The 24,264-nt window shown below is 44.8% G+C and overlaps 1 protein-coding gene across 4 annotated transcripts in view; it reads right to left on the reverse strand.

Moving 5' to 3' along the window:
* Positions 1 to 24,264, reverse strand: part of LOC129867970 (glutamate receptor 1-like) — a 113,624-nt gene that overhangs the window by 56,994 nt on the left and 32,366 nt on the right. For all 4 annotated transcript variants that reach the window (XM_055941495.1, XM_055941494.1, XM_055941496.1 and 1 more), the window contains exon 3: positions 21,311 to 21,550. In XM_055941495.1, coding sequence (XP_055797470.1) covers positions 21,311 to 21,550 — 240 coding nt within the window. The remainder of the gene's footprint in view (positions 1 to 21,310; positions 21,551 to 24,264) is intronic.

Here is a 24,264-nt window from a genome sequence, read left to right on the forward strand (position 1 = left end):
AGACTTTGAACTACTCCCCCCTGGGTGAAGGTATAGGGGACCCCTCGGCAGGAAAAACAGAACTAGACAATAATTTGTGCCCGGTGTGACATCCCTCTTAAATAGCTTGGGCTAATGTCCTATCCACTCAGTAAGGCCAGCAGGCTAATGTTCCTATCCACCCAGTAAGGCCAGCAGGCTAATGTTCCTATCCACCCAGTAAGGACAGCAGGCTAATGTTCCTATAGACTCAGTAAGACCAGCAGGCTAATGTTCCTATAGACTCAGTAAGACCAGCAGGCTAATGTTCCTATAGACTCAGTAAGGCCAGCAGGCTAATGTTCCTATCGACTCAGTAAGGCCAGCAGGCTAATGTTCCTATCCACCCTGTAAGACCAGCAGGCTAATGTTCCTATAGACTAAGTAAGGCCAGCAGGCTAATGTTCCTATAGACTCAGTAAGACCAGCAGGCTAATGTTCCTATAGACTCAGTAAGGCCAGCAGGCTAATGTTCCTATAGACTCAGTAAGGCCAGCAGGCTAATGTTCCTATAGACTCAGTAAGGCCAGCAGGCTAATGTTCCTATAGACTCAGTAAGGCCAGCAGGCTAATGTTCCTATCCACTCAGTAAGGCCAGCAGGCTAATGTTCCTATCCACCATGTAAGACCAGCAGGCTAATGTTCCTATAGACTCAGTAAGGCCAGCAGGCTAATGTTCCTATAGACTCAGTAAGACCAGCAGGCTAATATTCCTATAGACTCAGTAAGACCAGCAGGCTAATGTTCCTATAAACTCAGTAAGGCCAGCGGGCTAATGTTCCTATCCACCCAGTAAGGCCAGCAGGCTAATGTTCCTATAGACTCAGTAAGGCCAGCAGGCTAATGTTCCTATCCACTCAGTAAGGCCAGCAGGCTAATGTTCCTATAGACTCAGTAAGACCAGCAGGCTAATATTCCTATAGACTCAGTAAGACCAACAGGCTAATGTTCCTATCCACTCAGTAAGGCCAGCAGGCTAATGTTCCTATAGACTCAGTAAGACCAGCAGGCTAATGTTCCTATCCACCCAGTAAGGCCAGCAGGCTAATGTTCCTATAGACTCAGTAAGACCAGCAGGCTAATATTCCTATAGACTCAGTAAGACCAGCAGGCTAATGTTCCTATCCACTCAGTAAGGACAGCAGGCTAATGTTCCTATCCACTCAGTAAGGCCAGCAGGCTAATGTTCCTATCCACTCAGTAAGACAAGCAGGCTAATGTTCCTATAGACTCAGTAAGACCAGCAGGCTAATGTTCCTATCCACTCAGTAAGACCAGCAGGCTAATGTTCCTATAGACTCAGTAAGACCAGCAGGCTAATGTTCCTATCCACTCAGTAAGGCCAGCAGGCTAATGTTCCTATAGACTCAGTAAGGCCAGCAGGCTAATGTTCCTATCCACTCAGTAAGACCAGCAGGCTAATGTTCCTATAGACTCAGTAAGACCAGCAGGCTAATGTTCCTATCAACTCAGTAAGACCAGCAGGCTAATGTTCCTATAGACTCAGTAAGACCAGCAGGCTAATGTTCCTATAGACTCAGTAAGACCAGCAGGCTAATGTTCCTATAGACTCAGTAAGACCAGCAGGCTAATGTTCCTATAGACTCAGTAAGGCCAGCAGGCTAATGTTCCTATCCACTCAGTAAGGCCAGCAGGCTAATGTTCCTATAGACTCAGTAAGACCAGCAGGCTAATGTTCCTATAGACTCAGTAAGACCAGCAGGCTAATGTTCCTATAGACCCAGTAAGGCCAGCAGGCTAATGTCCTATCCACTCAGTAAGGCCAGCAGGCTAATGTTCCTATAGACTCAGTAAGGCCAGCAGGCTAATGTTCCTATATACTCAGTAAGGCCAGCAGGCTAATGTGCCTATAGACTCAGTAAGGCCAGCAGGCTAATGTTCCTATAGACTCAGTAAGGCCAGCAGGCTAATGTTCCTATCCACTCAGTAAGGCCAGCAGGCTAATGTTCCTATCCACCCTGTAAGACCAGCAGGCTAATGTTCCTATAGACTCAGTAAGGCCAGCAGGCTAATGTTCCTATAGACTCAGTAAGACCAGCAGGCTAATGTTCCTATAGACTCAGTAAGACCAGCAGGCTAATGTTCCTATAGATTCAGTAAGGCCAGCAGGCTAATGTTCCTATCCACTCAGTAAGGCCAGCAGGCTAATGTTCCTATAGACTCAGTAATACCAGCAGGCTAATGTTCCTATCCACTCAGTAAGGCCAGCAGGCTAATGTTCCTATAGACTCAGTAAGACCAGCAGGCTAATGTTCCTATAGACTCAGTAAGACCAGCAGGCTAATGTTCCTATAGACTCAGTAAGGCCAGCAGGCTAATGTTCCCATAGACTCAGTAAGGCCAGCAGGCTAATGTTCCTATAGACTCAGTAAGACCAACAGGCTAATGTTCCTATCCACTCAGTAAGGCCAGCAGGCTAATGTTCCTATTGACACAGTAAGGCCAGCAGGCTAATGTTCCTATAGACTCAGTAAGGCCAGCAGGCTAATGTTCCTATAGAATCAGTAAGACCAACAGGCTAATGTTCCTATCCACTCAGTAAGGCCAGCAGGCTAATGTTCCTATAGACTCAGTAAGGCCAGCAGGCTAATGTTCCTATAGACTCAGTAAGACCAACAGGCTAATGTTCCATCCACTCAGTAAGGCCAGCAGGCTAATGTTCCTATCCACCCAGTAAGGCCAGCAGGCTAATGTCCCTATAGACTCAGTAAGACCAACAGGCTAATGTTCCATCCACTCAGTAAGGCCAGCAGGCTAATGTTCCTATAGACTCAGTAAGGCCAGCAGGCTAATGTTCCTATAGACTCAGTAAGGCCAGCAGGCTAATGTTCCTATCCACTCAGTAAGGCCAGCAGGCTAATGTTCCTATAGACTCAGTAAGGCCAGCAGGCTAATGTTCCTATCCACTCAGTAAGGCCAGCAGGCTAATGTTCCTATCCACTCAGTAAGAACAGCAGGTTAATGTTCCTATCAACCCGGTAAGGCCAGCAGGCTAATATTCCTATTGACCCAGTAAGGCCAGGTGGCTAATGTTCCTATCGACTCAGTAAGGCCAGGAGGCTAATGTTCCTATCAACCCGGTAAGGCCAGCAGGCTAATGTTCCTATCGACTCAGTAAGGCCAGGAGGCTAATGTTCCTATAGACTCAGTAAGGCCAGCAGGCTAATGTTCCTATCCACCCAGTAAGGCCAGCAGGCTAATGTTCCTATAGACTCAGTAAGGCCAGCAGGCTAATGTTCCTATAGACTCAGTAAGGCCAGCAGGCTAATGTTCCTATCCACCCAGTAAGACCAGCAGGCTAAGGTTCCTATTGACACAGTAAGGCCAGCAGGCTAATGTTCCTATCCACCCAGTAAGGCCAGCAGGCTAATGTTCCTATAGACCCAGTAAGGCCAGCAGGCTAATGTTCCTATCCACCCAGTAAGGCCAGCAGGCTAATGTTCCTATCCACCCAGTAAGGCCAGCAGGCTAATGTTCCTATAGACTCAGTAAGACCAGCAGGCTAATGTTCCTATAGAATCAGTAAGGCCAGCAGGCTAATGTTCCTATCCACTCAGTAAGACAAGCAGGCTAATGTTCCTATAGACTCAGTAAGACCAGCAGGCTAATGTTCCTATCCACTCAGTAAGACCAGCAGGCTAATGTTCCTATAGACTCAGTAAGACCAGCAGGCTAATGTTCCTATCCACTCAGTAAGGCCAGCAGGCTAATGTTCCTATAGACTCAGTAAGGCCAGCAGGCTAATGTTCCTATCCACTCAGTAAGACCAGCAGGCTAATGTTCCTATAGACTCAGTAAGACCAGCAGGCTAATGATCCTATAGACTCAGTAAGACCAGCAGGCTAATGTTCCTATAGACTCAGTAAGACCAGCAGGCTAATGTTCCTATAGACTCAGTAAGACCAGCAGGCTAATGTTCCTATAGACTCAGTAAGGCCAGCAGGCTAATGTTCCTATCCACTCAGTAAGGCCAGCAGGCTAATGTTCCTATAGACTCAGTAAGACCAGCAGGCTAATGTTCCTATAGACTCAGTAAGACCAGCAGGCTAATGTTCCTATAGACCCAGAAAGGCCAGCAGGCTAATGTCCTATCCACTCAGTAAGGCCAGCAGGCTAATGTTCCTATAGACTCAGTAAGGCCAGCAGGCTAATGTTCCTATAGACTCAGTAAGGCCAGCAGGCTAATGTGCCTATAGACTCAGTAAGGCCAGCAGGCTAATGTTCCTATAGACTCAGTAAGGCCAGCAGGCTAATGTTCCTATCCACTCAGTAAGGCCAGCAGGCTAATGTTCCTATCCACCCTGTAAGACCAGCAGGCTAATGTTCCTATAGACTCAGTAAGGCCAGCAGGCTAATGTTCCTATAGACTCAGTAAGACCAGCAGGCTAATGTTCCTATAGACTCAGTAAGGCCAGCAGGCTAATGTTCCTATCCACCCAGTAAGACCAGCAGGCTAAGGTTCCTATTGACACAGTAAGGCCAGCAGGCTAATGTTCCTATCCACCCAGTAAGGCCAGCAGGCTAATGTTCCTATAGACCCAGTAAGGCCAGCAGGCTAATGTTCCTATCCACCCAGTAAGGCCAGCAGGCTAATGTTCCTATCCACTCAGTAAGGCCAGCAGGCTAATGTTCCTATAGACTCAGTAAGACCAGCAGGCTAATGTTCCTATAGAATCAGTAAGGCCAGCAGGCTAATGTTCCTATCCACTCAGTAAGACAAGCAGGCTAATGTTCCTATAGACTCAGTAAGACCAGCAGGCTAATGTTCCTATCCACTCAGTAAGACCAGCAGGCTAATGTTCCTATAGACTCAGTAAGACCAGCAGGCTAATGTTCCTATCCACTCAGTAAGGCCAGCAGGCTAATGTTCCTATAGACTCAGTAAGGCCAGCAGGCTAATGTTCCTATCCACTCAGTAAGACCAGCAGGCTAATGTTCCTATAGACTCAGTAAGACCAGCAGGCTAATGATCCTATAGACTCAGTAAGACCAGCAGGCTAATGTTCCTATAGACCCAGAAAGGCCAGCAGGCTAATGTCCTATCCACTCAGTAAGGCCAGCAGGCTAATGTTCCTATAGACTCAGTAAGGCCAGCAGGCTAATGTTCCTATAGACTCAGTAAGGCCAGCAGGCTAATGTGCCTATAGACTCAGTAAGGCCAGCAGGCTAATGTTCCTATAGACTCAGTAAGGCCAGCAGGCTAATGTTCCTATCCACTCAGTAAGGCCAGCAGGCTAATGTTCCTATCCACCCTGTAAGACCAGCAGGCTAATGTTCCTATAGACTCAGTAAGGCCAGCAGGCTAATGTTCCTATAGACTCAGTAAGACCAGCAGGCTAATGTTCCTATAGACTCAGTAAGACCAGCAGGCTAATGTTCCTATAGATTCAGTAAGGCCAGCAGGCTAATGTTCCTATCCACTCAGTAAGGCCAGCAGGCTAATGTTCCTATAGACTCAGTAATACCAGCAGGCTAATGTTCCTATCCACTCAGTAAGGCCAGCAGGCTAATGTTCCTATAGACTCAGTAAGACCAGCAGGCTAATGTTCCTATAGACTCAGTAAGACCAGCAGGCTAATGTTCCTATAGACTCAGTAAGGCCAGCAGGCTAATGTTCCTATAGACTCAGTAAGGCCAGCAGGCTAATGTTCCTATAGACTCAGTAAGACCAACAGGCTAATGTTCCTATCCACTCAGTAAGATCAGCAGGCTAATGTTCCTATTGACACAGTAAGGCCAGCAGGCTAATGTTCCTATAGACTCAGTAAGACCAACAGGCTAATGTTCCATCCACTCAGTAAGGCCAGCAGGCTAATGTTCCTATAGACTCAGTAAGGCCAGCAGGCTAATGTTCCTATAGACTCAGTAAGGCCAGCAGGCTAATGTTCCTATCCACTCAGTAAGGCCAGCAGGCTAATGTTCCTATAGACTCAGTAAGGCCAGCAGGCTAATGTTCCTATCCACTCAGTAAGGCCAGCAGGCTAATGTTCCTATCCACTCAGTAAGGCCAGCAGGTTAATGTTCCCATCAACCCGGTAAGGCCAGCAGGCTAATATTCCTATTGACCCAGTAAGGCCAGGTGGCTAATGTTCCTATCGACTCAGTAAGGCCAGGAGGCTAATGTTCCTATCAACCCGGTAAGGCCAGCAGGCTAATGTTCCTATCGACTCAGTAAGGCCAGGAGGCTAATGTTCCTATAGACTCAGTAAGGCCAGCAGGCTAATGTTCCTATCCACCCAGTAAGGCCAGCAGGCTAATGTTCCTATAGACTCAGTAAGGCCAGCAGGCTAATGTTCCTATAGACTCAGTAAGGCCAGCAGGCTAATGTTCCTATCCACCCAGTAAGACCAGCAGGCTAAGGTTCCTATTGACACAGTAAGGCCAGCAGGCTAATGTTCCTATCCACTCAGTAAGGCCAGCAGGCTAATGTTCCTATCCACCCAGTAAGGCCAGCAGGCTAATGTTCCTATAGACCCAGTAAGGCCAGCAGGCTAATGTTCCTATCCACCCAGTAAGGCCAGCAGGCTAATGTTCCTATCCACCCAGTAAGGCCAGCAGGCTAATGTTCCTATAGACTCAGTAAGACCAGCAGGCTAATGTTCCTATAGACTCAGTAAGGCCAGCAGGCTAATGTTCCTATAGACTCAGTAAGACCAGCAGGCTAATGTTCCTATAGACTCAGTAAGACCAGCAGGCTAATGTTCCTATAGACTCAGTAAGGCCAGCAGGCTAATGTTCCTATCAACTCAGTAAGGCCAGCAGGCTAATGTTCCTATCCACTCAGTAAGGCCAGCAGGCTAATGTTCCTATAGACTCAGTAAGACCAGCAGGCTAATGTTCCTATAGACTCAGTAAGGCCAGCAGGCTAATGTTCCTATCAACTCAGTAAGGCCAGCAGGCTAATGTTCCTATCCACTCAGTAAGACCAGCAGGCTAAAGTTCCTATAGACCCAGTAAGACCAGCAGGCTAATGTTCCTATCCACTCAGTAAGACCAGCAGGCTAAAGTTCCTATAGACCCAGTAAGACCAACAGGCTAATGTTCCTATCCACTCAGTAAGGCCAGCAGGCTAATGTTCCTATAGACTCAGTAAGGCCAGCAGGCTAATGTTCCTATAGACTCAGTAAGACCAACAGGCTAATGTTCCATCCACTCAGTAAGGCCAGCAGGCTAATGTTCCTATCCACCCAGTAAGGCCAGCAGGCTAATGTCCCTATAGACTCAGTAAGACCAACAGGCTAATGTTCCATCCACTCAGTAAGGCCAGCAGGCTAATGTTCCTATAGACTCAGTAAGGCCAGCAGGCTAATGTTCCTATAGACTCAGTAAGGCCAGCAGGCTAATGTTCCTATCCACTCAGTAAGGCCAGCAGGCTAATGTTCCTATAGACTCAGTAAGGCCAGCAGGCTAATGTTCCTATCCACTCAGTAAGGCCAGCAGGCTAATGTTCCTATCCACTCAGTAAGGCCAGCAGGTTAATGTTCCTATCAACCCGGTAAGGCCAGCAGGCTAATATTCCTATTGACCCAGTAAGGCCAGGTGGCTAATGTTCCTATCGACTCAGTAAGGCCAGGAGGCTAATGTTCCTATAGACTCAGTAAGGCCAGCAGGCTAATGTTCCTATAGACTCAGTAAGGCCAGCAGGCTAATGTTCCTATCCACCCAGTAAGACCAGCAGGCTAAGGTTCCTATTGACACAGTAAGGCCAGCAGGCTAATGTTCCTATCCACCCAGTAAGGCCAGCAGGCTAATGTTCCTATAGACCCAGTAAGGCCAGCAGGCTAATGTTCCTATCCACCCAGTAAGGCCAGCAGGCTAATGTTCCTATCCACCCAGTAAGGCCAGCAGGCTAATGTTCCTATAGACTCAGTAAGACCAGCAGGCTAATGTTCCTATAGAATCAGTAAGGCCAGCAGGCTAATGTTCCTATCCACTCAGTAAGACAAGCAGGCTAATGTTCCTATAGACTCAGTAAGACCAGCAGGCTAATGTTCCTATCCACTCAGTAAGACCAGCAGGCTAATGTTCCTATAGACTCAGTAAGACCAGCAGGCTAATGTTCCTATCCACTCAGTAAGGCCAGCAGGCTAATGTTCCTATAGACTCAGTAAGGCCAGCAGGCTAATGTTCCTATCCACTCAGTAAGACCAGCAGGCTAATGTTCCTATAGACTCAGTAAGACCAGCAGGCTAATGATCCTATAGACTCAGTAAGACCAGCAGGCTAATGTTCCTATAGACTCAGTAAGACCAGCAGGCTAATGTTCCTATAGACTCAGTAAGACCAGCAGGCTAATGTTCCTATAGACTCAGTAAGGCCAGCAGGCTAATGTTCCTATCCACTCAGTAAGGCCAGCAGGCTAATGTTCCTATAGACTCAGTAAGACCAGCAGGCTAATGTTCCTATAGACTCAGTAAGACCAGCAGGCTAATGTTCCTATAGACCCAGAAAGGCCAGCAGGCTAATGTCCTATCCACTCAGTAAGGCCAGCAGGCTAATGTTCCTATAGACTCAGTAAGGCCAGCAGGCTAATGTTCCTATAGACTCAGTAAGGCCAGCAGGCTAATGTGCCTATAGACTCAGTAAGGCCAGCAGGCTAATGTTCCTATAGACTCAGTAAGGCCAGCAGGCTAATGTTCCTATCCACTCAGTAAGGCCAGCAGGCTAATGTTCCTATCCACCCTGTAAGACCAGCAGGCTAATGTTCCTATAGACTCAGTAAGGCCAGCAGGCTAATGTTCCTATAGACTCAGTAAGACCAGCAGGCTAATGTTCCTATAGACTCAGTAAGGCCAGCAGGCTAATGTTCCTATCCACCCAGTAAGACCAGCAGGCTAAGGTTCCTATTGACACAGTAAGGCCAGCAGGCTAATGTTCCTATCCACCCAGTAAGGCCAGCAGGCTAATGTTCCTATAGACCCAGTAAGGCCAGCAGGCTAATGTTCCTATCCACCCAGTAAGGCCAGCAGGCTAATGTTCCTATCCACCCAGTAAGGCCAGCAGGCTAATGTTCCTATAGACTCAGTAAGACCAGCAGGCTAATGTTCCTATAGAATCAGTAAGGCCAGCAGGCTAATGTTCCTATCCACTCAGTAAGACAAGCAGGCTAATGTTCCTATAGACTCAGTAAGACCAGCAGGCTAATGTTCCTATCCACTCAGTAAGACCAGCAGGCTAATGTTCCTATAGACTCAGTAAGACCAGCAGGCTAATGTTCCTATCCACTCAGTAAGGCCAGCAGGCTAATGTTCCTATAGACTCAGTAAGGCCAGCAGGCTAATGTTCCTATCCACTCAGTAAGACCAGCAGGCTAATGTTCCTATAGACTCAGTAAGACCAGCAGGCTAATGATCCTATAGACTCAGTAAGACCAGCAGGCTAATGTTCCTATAGACTCAGTAAGACCAGCAGGCTAATGTTCCTATAGACTCAGTAAGACCAGCAGGCTAATGTTCCTATAGACTCAGTAAGGCCAGCAGGCTAATGTTCCTATCCACTCAGTAAGGCCAGCAGGCTAATGTTCCTATAGACTCAGTAAGACCAGCAGGCTAATGTTCCTATAGACTCAGTAAGACCAGCAGGCTAATGTTCCTATAGACCCAGAAAGGCCAGCAGGCTAATGTCCTATCCACTCAGTAAGGCCAGCAGGCTAATGTTCCTATAGACTCAGTAAGGCCAGCAGGCTAATGTTCCTATAGACTCAGTAAGGCCAGCAGGCTAATGTGCCTATAGACTCAGTAAGGCCAGCAGGCTAATGTTCCTATAGACTCAGTAAGGCCAGCAGGCTAATGTTCCTATCCACTCAGTAAGGCCAGCAGGCTAATGTTCCTATCCACCCTGTAAGACCAGCAGGCTAATGTTCCTATAGACTCAGTAAGGCCAGCAGGCTAATGTTCCTATAGACTCAGTAAGACCAGCAGGCTAATGTTCCTATAGACTCAGTAAGACCAGCAGGCTAATGTTCCTATAGATTCAGTAAGGCCAGCAGGCTAATGTTCCTATCCACTCAGTAAGGCCAGCAGGCTAATGTTCCTATAGACTCAGTAATACCAGCAGGCTAATGTTCCTATCCACTCAGTAAGGCCAGCAGGCTAATGTTCCTATAGACTCAGTAAGACCAGCAGGCTAATGTTCCTATAGACTCAGTAAGACCAGCAGGCTAATGTTCCTATAGACTCAGTAAGGCCAGCAGGCTAATGTTCCTATAGACTCAGTAAGGCCAGCAGGCTAATGTTCCTATAGACTCAGTAAGACCAACAGGCTAATGTTCCTATCCACTCAGTAAGATCAGCAGGCTAATGTTCCTATTGACACAGTAAGGCCAGCAGGCTAATGTTCCTATAGACTCAGTAAGACCAACAGGCTAATGTTCCATCCACTCAGTAAGGCCAGCAGGCTAATGTTCCTATAGACTCAGTAAGGCCAGCAGGCTAATGTTCCTATAGACTCAGTAAGGCCAGCAGGCTAATGTTCCTATCCACTCAGTAAGGCCAGCAGGCTAATGTTCCTATAGACTCAGTAAGGCCAGCAGGCTAATGTTCCTATCCACTCAGTAAGGCCAGCAGGCTAATGTTCCTATCCACTCAGTAAGGCCAGCAGGTTAATGTTCCCATCAACCCGGTAAGGCCAGCAGGCTAATATTCCTATTGACCCAGTAAGGCCAGGTGGCTAATGTTCCTATCGACTCAGTAAGGCCAGGAGGCTAATGTTCCTATCAACCCGGTAAGGCCAGCAGGCTAATGTTCCTATCGACTCAGTAAGGCCAGGAGGCTAATGTTCCTATAGACTCAGTAAGGCCAGCAGGCTAATGTTCCTATCCACCCAGTAAGGCCAGCAGGCTAATGTTCCTATAGACTCAGTAAGGCCAGCAGGCTAATGTTCCTATAGACTCAGTAAGGCCAGCAGGCTAATGTTCCTATCCACCCAGTAAGACCAGCATGCTAAGGTTCCTATTGACACAGTAAGGCCAGCAGGCTAATGTTCCTATCCACTCAGTAAGGCCAGCAGGCTAATGTTCCTATCCACCCAGTAAGGCCAGCAGGCTAATGTTCCTATAGACCCAGTAAGGCCAGCAGGCTAATGTTCCTATCCACCCAGTAAGGCCAGCAGGCTAATGTTCCTATCCACCCAGTAAGGCCAGCAGGCTAATGTTCCTATAGACTCAGTAAGACCAGCAGGCTAATGTTCCTATAGACTCAGTAAGGCCAGCAGGCTAATGTTCCTATAGACTCAGTAAGACCAGCAGGCTAATGTTCCTATAGACTCAGTAAGACCAGCAGGCTAATGTTCCTATAGACTCAGTAAGGCCAGCAGGCTAATGTTCCTATCAACTCAGTAAGGCCAGCAGGCTAATCTTCCTATCCACTCAGTAAGGCCAGCAGGCTAATGTTCCTATAGACTCAGTAAGACCAGCAGGCTAATCTTCCTATCCACTCAGTAAGGCCAGCAGGCTAATGTTCCTATAGACTCAGTAAGACCAGCAGGCTAATGTTCCTATAGACTCAGTAAGACCAGCAGGCTAATCTTCCTATCCACTCAGTAAGGCCAGCAGGCTAATGTTCCTATAGACTCAGTAAGACCAGCAGGCTAATGTTCCTATAGACTCAGTAAGAGCAGCAGGCTAATCTTCCTATCCACTCAGTAAGGCCAGCAGGCTAATGTTCCTATAGACTCAGTAAGACCAGCAGGCTAATCTTCCTATCCACTCAGTAAGGCCAGCAGGCTAATGTTCCTATAGACTCAGTAAGACCAGCAGGCTAATGTTCCTATAGACTCAGTAAGACCAGCAGGCTAATGTTCCTATAGACTCAATAAGACCAGCAGGCTAATGTTCCTATCCACTCAGTAAGGCCAGCAGGCTAATGTTCCTATCCACTCAGTAAGGCCAGCAGGCTAATGTTCCTATCCACCAAGTAAGGCCAGCAGGCTAATGTTCCTATAGACCCAGTAAGGCCAGCAGGCTAAAGTTCCTATCCACCCTGTAAGGCCAGCAGGCTAATGTTCCTATCCACCCTGTAAGACCAGCAGGCTAATGTTCCTATTGACCCAGTATGGCCAGCAGGCTAATGTTCCTATTGACCCAGTAAGGCCAGCAGGCTAATGTTCCTATCCACTCAGTAAGGCCAGCAGGCTAGTCTCTTTTTATTTGTATGTAACTGTTATGAAAGTTGTATTGTCAATTTTATTTATATTTAAACGCCACCTTAAACGTGTACATGACACTGCAACAACCCTTCCCCACGGGGACAATAAAGTAAAGTAAGTAGGACACTCAACATACGTTATACAGTAGTGATGGTAGCCACCTTACCTTAGTCACAGGAGGCTGCTGAGGGGAGAACGGCTCATAATAATGGCCGGATCGGAGCAATTGGAATGGCATCAAACACCTGGAGACCATGTGTTTGATGTTATAGAGTAGCGATGGGACGCTTGTCTCACATTTTCAAGGCACTCTGATCTGATAGAAAAGTACCGATGCTTGTATCAAAGTAACAATAAGACGTGATTGATGACGTTTTGCATCTTCAGACATCGCACTATCATCTGACAGCTGTAGGAACTGCCGGACAAAGAGCGCCGACCTGCTGCTAAACAGGTGGAAAGTTGGCTCCGGGCGTAGAGCCAAAGTGATATTAATTTAAACAGCTCTAGTTGTTATAGGTAATGATCAAATTATGGATACAAAGTTCTTTGTTAATATGTCAAAGCGAGTTTAAAAAGTTTAATTGAAGTTAAATTCAATTCAAGAGGTGACAGGCAGTTACACGTGATAAAAAAACTTTGTTGGATCCAACTGTGCCTTTCAAAACATCGACCTGCACTGAACACCACTTCCAAACTTACTCTAGATAGTCTTTCAAAACATCGACCTGCACCGGACACCACTTCCAAACTTACTCTAGATAGTCTTTCAAAACATCGACCTGCGCTGGGCACCACTTCCAAACTTACTCTAGATAGTCTTTCAAAACATCGACCTGCGCTGGGCACCACTTCCAAACTTACTCTAGATAGTCTTTCAAAACATCGACCTGCGCTGGGCACCACTTCCAAACTTACTCTAGATAGTCTTTCAAAACATCGACCTGCGCTGGGCACCACTTCCAAACTTACTCTAGATAGTCTTTCAAAACATCGACCTGCGCCGAACACCACTTCCAAACTTACTCTAGATAGTCTTTCAAAACATCGACCTGCACTGAACACCACTTCCAAACTTACTCTAGATAGTCTTTCAAAACATCGACCTGCACCGGACACCACTTCCAAACTTACTCTAGATAGTCTTTCAAAACATCGACCTGCACCGGACACCACTTCCAAACTTACTCTAGATATTCAGATATTCTTCACTTACTTTCACTTGACAGGTGGCTAAGCCTGTAAAGCAGTGGTGAGTGAGATTCCCCCCCTGTGGAGTACCATCCGCTTTGGTTCCTGAACGGTAGCCCAGGAGATAGGGTGGAGGATTAGGAATCCTCCAGACACCATAGGCCCAGGATTAAATCCTGGCTAAATTTGGAAAATGATTTTATTTGAAACCACACTAGCGGGACATTGTTGTTCAAATAATTTGTTTTATTTAGTCAAACCTATGATCATCTTTGGTCTTCAGCATCCTACATAAAACCACGGATGCACAGTTTTTGAGAAAATAGTGAACCGGGAAGGCAAAGAAGGAGAGCAGGATGTGAACCCCACATTCAAACTACATTTTGTTAATTAAAGCTCACACCTATCCATTGCGCTAGGTGATTGGCAACTGATGTATGTTTACAATTGTGTTTACAATAGGCTCATTCATCCCCCTCCTCTCCCCTGTAACTATTCCCCAGGTCGTTGCTGCAAATGAGAAGGTGTTCTCAGTCAACTTACCTGGTAAAATAACGGTAAAATAAATAAATAAAAATGTAGGTGGTGAGAACATAGTTCGCTTGAGAGTAGTGGCCTTTTTTTTTTTTTTTTTACAACAACACAACAACGAAGTTGGAATTATCATTATGTATGTTCATGAAGTCTACTACTGCAATAAAATGTTTGTCATTTGAGACTCCTAGGAGATAACCAAGTGAGACATAATTGTTTTAGTTCCGACGTGCATTAGATATATTGTTGTTGTTGTTGTTGATTTGTCTGGTTTCTGTTGTTTATAGTAGCATATGTCATCTGAATCAACCAGTAGGTGAACTCAGTACCAAAGCCCTCATTACAAATATCTCTTAAAGAACAAGAGCTTTGTGCTGAAGGAATTGGATAAAATTACATTTTGGTCAATAGAGATGAAAATGATAAATATAGACACTAATCTTTATGCCCTGAATTGGATTTGCATAAACATTAACAAAATGAATATAATTTACAAAACAATACTAAAGTAAACCCAAATGGAGATGGTAAATTTGGAGCCACAACAAGCTGCTTCCTCATTCCATTTTTTTGGATGATACTTCACTGGAGCCCACAGCTTTGAGTTCGTATGCAAATAACACATCAATTACATTATGCATTACTGATGCACCAGCCTGGCCATCTGACCTGACAAGGAGAGACTCCTAGTGGTGTGTGCTATGTATAATATTTCTGCATTTGCATTCATTAGCAGAGGGAACAAAATATGTTATGTTCCAAGAGAGACTGAATGGTTTAAAAAGTCCTTGCAATTTTTACAGTAATATATAGAAACAGATAAAAGTTATGTTTTTAAAATTTTAGTAGCGACATGGATTACGCAACAGATGACAAAAGTCGTTTTGTAAGAAGTAACAGTGATCCTGCAAAGGGCATTTCATGTTAATTAAAACAGTGTCGGATCCAATGTTTAAACTGCCACTGCTGGCCTTGCAATACACTTCCTGCCATCTCTGTATAGGCACATAGAACTTGTCTCAGCAGCTGTGGACTCGTCTCACACCAGAAAGCAAACCAGCTTTATCGCCCACTGAGCAGCATCCCAGCTAACAATATTAAGGAGAGACAACGTTTTTGTAATGTTACCGTAATTTTCCCCTAATGTTGGAGTGTCCAGTTTTCCATTAGTTGGGGGAACATTATATCTATGTTAACAAAAACCTTCTAAAAGCCTTTTTAACATGTTTTGGTGTTAAAGTTAGGAGAACTTTCCTTAATGTCAAGCAGAACTTCTCTAGAATGTGGTTGCAATGTTTTTAGAATGTACAAAATGAAGGTTTTAGAAGCATTTTCTGGCACATTGCAAGAACCGTCATGTGTCTAGGTTTCTGAGGGTTAGGAAAATATTCCATCAACGTCACATCAAGCATACACAAAACACGGTTGCCATGTTCTCAGAATATGAGATATTAATGTTCTAGGCATGTTTCATGGGAACGCTGCAAGAACATTTCTGTGTATCAGTTGTCAAGAGGTCGCCTGTTGGTCCAAAATAAATGTTCCCCCTAACAACATAAAAATGAATCACACATCACACCTTGTTGCTGTTGCCAAGCCCATCAAGTCCCTGATTGGTGAACCACAAATCTATTCACAGCTCCTTTTATATGTTGGTGAGGTTAGGGAAACTCTCACACACACTATGCTTTTAACATGAAATGCTCTCATTATTTTGAGTTAATCAAGGAGAAAGAGAACAACATTTTTGTCAAATGCAAACACTACAAAGGCAGCATTGTTCTCTTTGCCAGAAACATCACATCAAACCCCAAAAAGCATCTGGAGGTTGAGCACAAAGGCACAACGTTGGAAACCAAAGTCCCAGAAACGCATGAAAGAGGAGAAATCTACACATAATATGATAATAACTATTCTGACAACATTCAAAACGGTAATATTAACATATAGTGAGAGTAGGGTGACTCCCCTAGCAGGTCTCAAACCCAGGCCACCAGCATCCATGACTAACACCCTAACCACTGTCCCAATAAAGGATATCTCCAGGCCACCAGCATCCATGACTAACACCCTAACCACTGTCCCAATAAGGGATATCTCCAGGCCACCAGCATCCATGACTAACACCCTAACCACTGTCCCAATAAGGGATATCTCCAGGCCACCAGCATCCATGACTAACACTCTAACCACTTTCCCAATAAGGGATATCTCCAGGCCACCAGCATCCATGACTAACACCCTAACCACTGTCCCAATAAGGGATATCTCCAGGCCACCAGCATCCATGACTAACACCCTAACCACTGTCCCAATAAGGGATATCTCCAGGCCACCAGCATCCATGACTAACACCCTAACCACTGTCCCAATAAGGGATATCTCCAGGCCACCAGCATCCATGACTAACACCATAACCACTGTCCCAATAAGGGATATCTCCAGGCCACCAGCATCCATGACTAACACCCTAACCACTGTCCCAATAAGGGATATCTCAAGGGCACCAGCATCCATGACTAACACTCTAACCACCGTCCCAATAAGGGATATCTCCAGGCCACCAGCATCCATGACTAACACCCTAACCACTGTCCCAATAAAGGATATCTCCAGGCTACCAGCATCCATGACTAACACCCTAACCACTGTCCCAATAAGGGATATCTCCAGGCCACCAGCATCCATGACTAACACCCTAACCACTGTCCCAATAAGGGATATCTCGAGGGCAGCCTGAAACAGCCTGATAGGTCCAGAAGAAACCCTAACCCCTCCTCCCTAGGCACTAGATCTGAAACAGCCTGATAGGTCCAGAAGAAACCCTAACCCCTCCTCCCTAGTCACTAGATCTGAAACAGCCTGATAGGTCCAGAAGAAACCCTAACCCCTCCTCCCTAGGCACTAGATCTGAAACAGCCTGATAGGTCCAGAAGAAACCCTAACCCCTCCTCCCTAGTCACTAGATCTGAAACTGCCTGATAGGTCCAGAAGAAACCCTAACCCCTCCTCCCTAGTCACTAGATCTGAAACAGCCTGATAGGTCCAAAAGAAACCCTAACCCCTCCTCCCTAGGCACTAGATCTGAAACAGCCTGATAGGTGGAAGCACCAGTGTAAATTCACTTTGAAGTAAATCTCAGCTCTGTTAAAAGTACACTAAAGAAAAACTATTATTGATCATAGTGATTCAGGTGTATCATTTAAAAACAGGTTAATATACCCCACTAACATTAGACAACTATACAGAAAGCTCTTAAATTGCTGAAGTATGTCATTCAAATCAATGATAAAAGACTAGTCAGATCGACTGACATCTGACACAGACATGGTTGCGTAGCAGATAGATCAGAGTACGGTGAACCAAGAGGTTGTGAATTCAAATTCCAGGTGAGGACATCTTGAATAATAATTATAAAGTATAAATGAACATGCACAATGTAATCATGTATGTCAAAGTGTGTTAAATATTTATGTTTAAAACACAATGTTAAAAACGCTGTTGGTGTGAGGATCCCTATCCTTGCTAACAGACAAACACCTATGAATGGATCAGCTGTCACGTTCTGACCTTAGCTCCTTTTTTATGTCTCTATTTCGGTTTGGTCAGGGCGTCAGTTGGGGTGGGCATTCTATGTTTTGTTCTATGTTTTGTATTTCTGTGTTTGGCCTGGTATGGTTCCCAATCAGAGGCAGCTGTCAATTGTTGTCTCTGATTGAGAACCATACTTAGGTAGCCTGTTCCCACCTGTGTTTGTGGGTAGTTGTTTCCTGTTTTGTGTTGTGTCACCTGATAGGACTGTTTCGTTTTTTCACCTTTGTTATTTTGTATTCAGTGTTCAGTTTAATAAATTTATCAGGACCTTGATATGCTCGGCAACAGTAACAAGACATTATGTGTAATGAAATATTTGTTTGATACAAATGTTCTTGCAACATTCCCATAAAACTAGAACATTAAATATCTTATGTTCTGAGAACGTGGCAACCATGTTCTGTGTATGTTCTGTGTATGTATATACTGTACTCTATACCATCTACTGCATCTTGAGTAAGCCGTTCTGTACCATCACCCATTCATATATCATTACATTACATTTAAGTCATTTAGCAGACGCTCTTATCCAGAGCGACTTACAAATTGGAAAGCTCATACATATTCATCCTGGTCCCCCCGTGGGAATTGAACCCTGGTCCCCCCGTGGGAATTGAACCCACAACCCTGGCGTTGCAAGCGCCATGCTCTACCAACTGAGCCACACGGGACCACATTTCTTTATGTACATATTCTTTATCCCTTTACACGTGTGTGTGTATAAGGTAGTAGTTGTGGAATTGTTAGGTTAGATTACTCGTTTGTTATTAATGCATTGTCGGAACTAGAAGCACAAGCATTTCGCTACACTCGCATTAACATCTGCTAACCATGTGTATGTGACAAATAAAATTTGATTTGATTTGATTTGATGTTTGGTGGTACATTGATGGAATATTCTCCTAACCCACAGAAAACCGGACACATGAATGTTCTTGCAACGTTCCAATGAAACATGTCTAGGTCATTAACATCTTCAGTTCTGAGAACATGGTAACCACGTTCTGGATAAGTTATATTTGACAAATAAGAGAATGGTCTATTGGAAATATTCCTTGCACATCATGGGAACATTCCTATGAAAACATTAGCTAATGGCCTAATGAGACTCTTAAGGGAACATTCTCCAAAGTTATGGGAATGCTTGTTGTTAGCTGGGACTAACCTGCAGATAAACTAGAGAGAGAGACAAACGCTGTGCTCTATTTGTGTAGTGTTAGCGACGCATCACGCCACTGCAGCAGTGCAGATAAGCAAGTGAAACGTTGGGATTGGCAGGGAAAGCAGCCTGGGCTTCTATCAGCCCCCTTTTTCTGCTGGTCTCACAGATCTGCCTATCACAGCTTCTCTCAAAGGTCGCACAAATGCAAATTACATTCCCGCAGTCTCTATTTGTGTACAGTGTACATTTTTGAACACCTGTATGCAGTCGTTGCTCAAGTGGATCTTGGTTCTTATATGGACCCTGTCTAGGTTAAGATGGTGAGCTTTTGTTGTGAAATTATATATTTGTCTTCATTTTTACTATAGCAAACATATGTGTGAGATGGCAAGGCAGGAAGACAAGGGTTAATCTAACCCCCCCCCCCCCCCAGGACCACACTGTGGGATGGAGTCAGTAGGAAGAGGAACTACCCACCACCCACTCCCCCCCCCCCCCCCCCTGGGACTACACTGTGGGATGCAGTCGGTCAGAAGAAGGGCCAGGGAACTCGATTCCAGTTCTAGAGTCACGGCGAGAACAAAGGATAAAACCCATCACGTAGCTACATACATCAAAAAGTCAAAAGTACACGTAAAACCTTTTATAGTCATCTTGTAGTCTGTGAGAGCAATCACACTGTACTACTTAGCACCTAAGGGGAACCATGTCTTGTCGTATAGTTACCAAACTATGCTCTGGAGTCTAGTCTTGAGGTGTCACAATACTGAGCAGGGCTATGTGGCTTCTCTAGCGCAGGGCCCGGTTCCATAAAGCATCTTAAGTTAATTTCCCCCTTATCTTTTCACTTAAAGTTTCCTTAACTTTAAGACAGTTGCACAACACATTGTATGGTAAATTTCCCCCTTAAATTAAGTGAAAAAGTTAAGGGTTCCCTATGAGGTCCCTTAAGTGCTTCATTCAGTATGGATATCAATGTAAACAGCATTTGTGGAGGTGAATGTTGCTTTCTTCTGCCCTGGTTTCAAAAGGAAAACATCAACCAGCAAGTTAGCTAGGTAGCTAAACATTGGAAGTTGCACAATCCATAGCTACAAAGCTAGCTAGCTACCTACGCTGTAAGTTAGCTTGACGTGCTAGAATGTAATATAAAAAAAGTTGAGAGAAAAGTTACTAAAATAAATGTTTTGTTATCTTCTTAATCAATTTGTTTCTCCTGTCTTGAATGTAGAAGTTTAATTTGGCGATCTCCCAAAATAAAAGCGATCTCTTTGATGAGACACTCATTCAGCAAATCAGGTCGTCTCCGTGGTAACCAGAGACTCTTTCTGCATTTACATGCCTTTAAACTACCATAAAACCCTTAAATTATGCCCGTACCGAAGGAAATGTTTAACTGGCTCTATACAACGCCCTTAAACAATTCCAATAGGCAAGGGAAATTATACCTTAAGGGAAACACCCTGAGCTCTGGCTTCAGCGTTAAACAGAAAAACAGCCGTGATTAATCTCTGGTCATGTCCTGAAGAGTACATATGTCATGTAACCCCACGTACACACATATAACACAGACACAGAGTCACTGACATTAAGATTGGAGTGAAGTTTCCTAAAAGGCTTAAATAAATAACCACCGACTGTGCAATGCTATATCCAGGCAACAGGTGGGGCTCTCAGATCTGTCACGAAGAAGTCAACAACCTTGAGTTCCTTGTTCAAGACTGAAGCGCTAAGACTAGCTAAATAAATCCACGGAGCATTTGTCCCGTTACCGGAAACATTTTACTCAATGAAACTATCTACGGTCAAAGAAGCCCTTCGGTGACGATCATATACCGTGTACAATGAAGATAAGCAAGCAAGTTACACATGATGTAATTATATTTGTTCATCTTCAGTTTCATGCTCTTCGGTCTGCGGCCTTTGTCCAGGGCACATCCACTGCTCCGACCAGACTCTGCATCATTAAACAGTTAACGTATCCTTCTAGCTGCATCTGTTTCTGAAGGCACTGAAGATGAGTGAAGGTCACAGTTGAGTGGCTGCAAATTGAAGAGGTACACACGCACCACGGGCTCATTTCCCATAGGAGACCATGGCAGTCATATATGCCCATCCAAGCACAAAATGTGCATTGAGGAAATACAGTTTACAGAATTCAGCTTACACATGTAGAGGAGTTTCTGTCAGAATAACAGAAAATATATTTAACAGCTAAGAATACCAAATAATACTGTAGATTTAACAGCTAAGAAAACCAAACTCAAACACATCCACAGATGTTGTAGGACGATATATCATACCATATACAGTCGGGCAACATAGTTAGAGACAAAATAGTAAAGCAAACTTTAATATGGACTAGTCTGACTATACACCATTTCAATTAATGTCACCCTGAACCCGAGATAGGTTACATTTAGCAAGTATCCACAACATTCCCACAAAGATTAAATAACAGCTAGGCAACTTGAAAAATATCTACAATAACACTTGCAGAGATGCTCGAGCTTGACGTCAGTCCAACTGTGCTCTACCAGTGTATTGGGAGAGTATGTTGACGTCAAGCCTACTGTATAGTTTAACCTGCTCAAGAGGTTCCACTTGTAAAGACACAAAGAAACGTGAGAGAATGATGACCAGTACCTGAATGAGAGCTATACATGTAGACAAACTTGGTCCATTTGTAGTGATGAATCAGGGCGATGAGGGGCTCCTGAAGCTCCGGTCTCAGCTGGATCACAAACTGGTTGTTGGTTTCTATGGGGAAACTGGGTGTCACAAAGCAGACGTGGAGAGCCCCGCAGAACGACATGAGCATGTGCATGGTCTTCCTGTCATACAATCCAATGATGGCATAGACTCCTTTGGAAAACTGTGAACAAACTGTGGAGAGGAAAAGTAAAAGAGGAGGAAAGATGAACATGTTAGGTTTATGAGAGTTTCTGTTTATGCTGGTATTAAACATTGGGTTGCACGGGCCTATTGCAACTTTCTGCCCTGTTTCTGTAAAGTACATCAGACCGGCCTGGAGAGGGTGGGAGAACATGAAAAGATGAGAGCTCCGAGGGGTCACCCATCACAGTTCAACAAACAGGGGGAAGACAATTGTTGATAATGTGCTAGGGGTAAACAAGTTTAATTTTAAAACACATTTTGTATAATAAAACATGCAAACTGGATCAATAAATGAATAGATAAATAATTAAATAAGTACATAATTGGAAATCACACCAAGGGATGAAGAGATTAAGTGGTACAAAGATAAGTGCTATGTTAAAGTGCTTGATATAATACAATTAAATATTTAAAAAAACGACAAAACCAGATTGAACAAATAAATACATTGTTTTATATTGAACTTCCTCCTCGTGTCGGTGGCCCCTCCAGCTCTCTTAATTAGGCCCTCACTAACTCCCACTGTCAATGCTTTATCCTCCTCTTTACCGTTCATACCAAGTGGAGCCAAGGTCTTAAATGTTGCTATCCACCTGGATTAGGGTTAGGGTAGGGTTAGGGTTGGGTAGGGTAGGGTAGGGTTAGGGTAAGGGTAGGGTTAGGGTAGGGTATGGTTAGGGTAGGGTGGGGTTAGGGTAGGCTAGGGTTAGGGTAGGGTTGGGTTAGGGTTGGATCAGGGTAGGGTTAGGGTAGGGTGGGGTGGGGTTAGGATAGGGTTAGGGTTAGGGTAGGGTTAGGGTAGGGTTATGGTTAGGGTATGGTTAGGGTTATGTTTAGGATAGGGTAGGGTTAGGGTTAGGGTAGGGTTAGGGTTAGGGTAAGGTAGGGTAGGGTAAGGGCAGGGTTAGGGTTAGGGTAGGGTGGGTTAGGGTAAGGGCAGGGTTAGGGTTAGGGTTAGGGTAGGGTGGGGTGGGGTTAGGGTAGGGTTAGGGTTAGGGTAAGGGTAGGGTGGGGTGGGGTTAGGGTAGGGTTAGGGTAGGGTGGGGTGGGGTTAGGGTAGGGTTAGGGTAAGGGTTAGGGTAGGGTAGGGTAGGGTGGGGTTAGGGTAGGGTTAGGGTTAGGGTAAGGGTAGGGTTAGGGTAGAGTTAGGGTTAGGGTAGGGTGGGGTGGGGTTAGGGTAGGGTTAGGGTTAGGGTAAGGGTAGGGTTAGGTTAGGGTTAGGGTAGGGTGGGGTGGGGTTACGTTAGGGTTAGGGTAGGGTTAGTGTAAGGGTAGGGTTAGGGTAGGGTTAGGGTTAGGGTAAGGGTAGGGTGGGGTGGGGTTAGGGTAGGGTTAGGGTTAGGGTAAGGGTTAGGGTAGGGTTAGGTTAGGGTTAGGGTTAGGGTAGGGTTAGGGTAAGGGTTAGGATAAGGGTTAGGGTAGGTTGGGGTGGGGTTAGGGTAGGGTTATGGTAGGGTTAGGTGGAGAGGAAAAGGAAAGAGGAGAGGTGAACATGTGATTTGATTTGATTGCCATAATGGGACCCATGTCGTCGTTAAAGTTCTACTTTTGACTCATCTCTTCATGGAACATTCTCCCAAGTGTCTTGATTATCATCCAGGTACTTCCATGTGCTTTTAGACAAACTTGAGTCCACTTTCTGGAGTGTAAGGGGCCAATAATGTTTTCACACAGGGGAATTGGGTGTTGTATAACTTTGTTAATTAAATAAATAAAATAAGTATATATTTTTTGTGTGTTATTTTGTAAATGCAGGTTCCCTTGATCTAATATTAGTTTTGCTTGAAGATCTGATTACATTCAGTATAAAAAATATGCGAAAATCAAGAAAATCAGAAAGGGGCAAATACTTTTTCGCAGCACTGTATAAAGCGTGTTATAAAAATAAATGCAGTGCTATTTGAATGAGAACAGTGAGAAGAGATGGGGTAATTGGCACACCAGGAATGCAAGGTAGTGCCATGGTGGTGACAGCTATCTTTGCAACCATTCATTGATGATCTTAATAAGGTGTTGTTTTTTTTTATCTTGTTCACGTCTCTATTTGTCTGTGTATAACTTTTCTTTCATTCCATAGTGAGGCTCAATCATTTCTGCACTGTCACTCATTGTGGCTTCTCTCTGCAAGTGGTTTGCTTGTTATCCAATAGAAGTAGGGATCTGAAAAGACAGGAGCTGCTGCCATAATATTATATGATCAAGAACTGCAGCAAATGTGTCGTATACACACTGTCTATATCTATATAGAACGCTTTGATGTATATCACCTGCTAGCGAGTCAGCTGTCTTTATTCATCTAGACATGGCTGTTCACCTGCTAGCAAGTCAGCTGTCTTTATTCATCTAGACATGGCTGTTCACCTGCTAGCAAGTCAGCTGTCTTTATTCATCTAGACATGGCTGTTTACCTGCTAGCGAGTCAGCTGTCTTTATTCATCTAGACATGGCTGTTTACCTGCTAGCAAGTCAGCTGTCTTCATTCATCTCGATATGGCTGTTCACCTGCTAGCAAGTCAGCTGTCTTTATTCATCTGGACATGGCTGTTCACCTGCTAGCAAGTCAGCTGACTTTATTCATCTAGACATGGCTGTTTACCTGCTAGCGAGTCAGCTGTCTTTATTCATCTGGACATGGCTGTTCACCTGCTAGCAAGTCAGCTGTCTTTATTCATCTAGACATGGCTGTTCACCTGCTAGCAAGT

Source organism: Salvelinus fontinalis, chromosome 13 (genome assembly GCF_029448725.1).
Source record: "Salvelinus fontinalis isolate EN_2023a chromosome 13, ASM2944872v1, whole genome shotgun sequence".
Classification (NCBI taxonomy): domain Eukaryota; kingdom Metazoa; phylum Chordata; class Actinopteri; order Salmoniformes; family Salmonidae; genus Salvelinus; species Salvelinus fontinalis.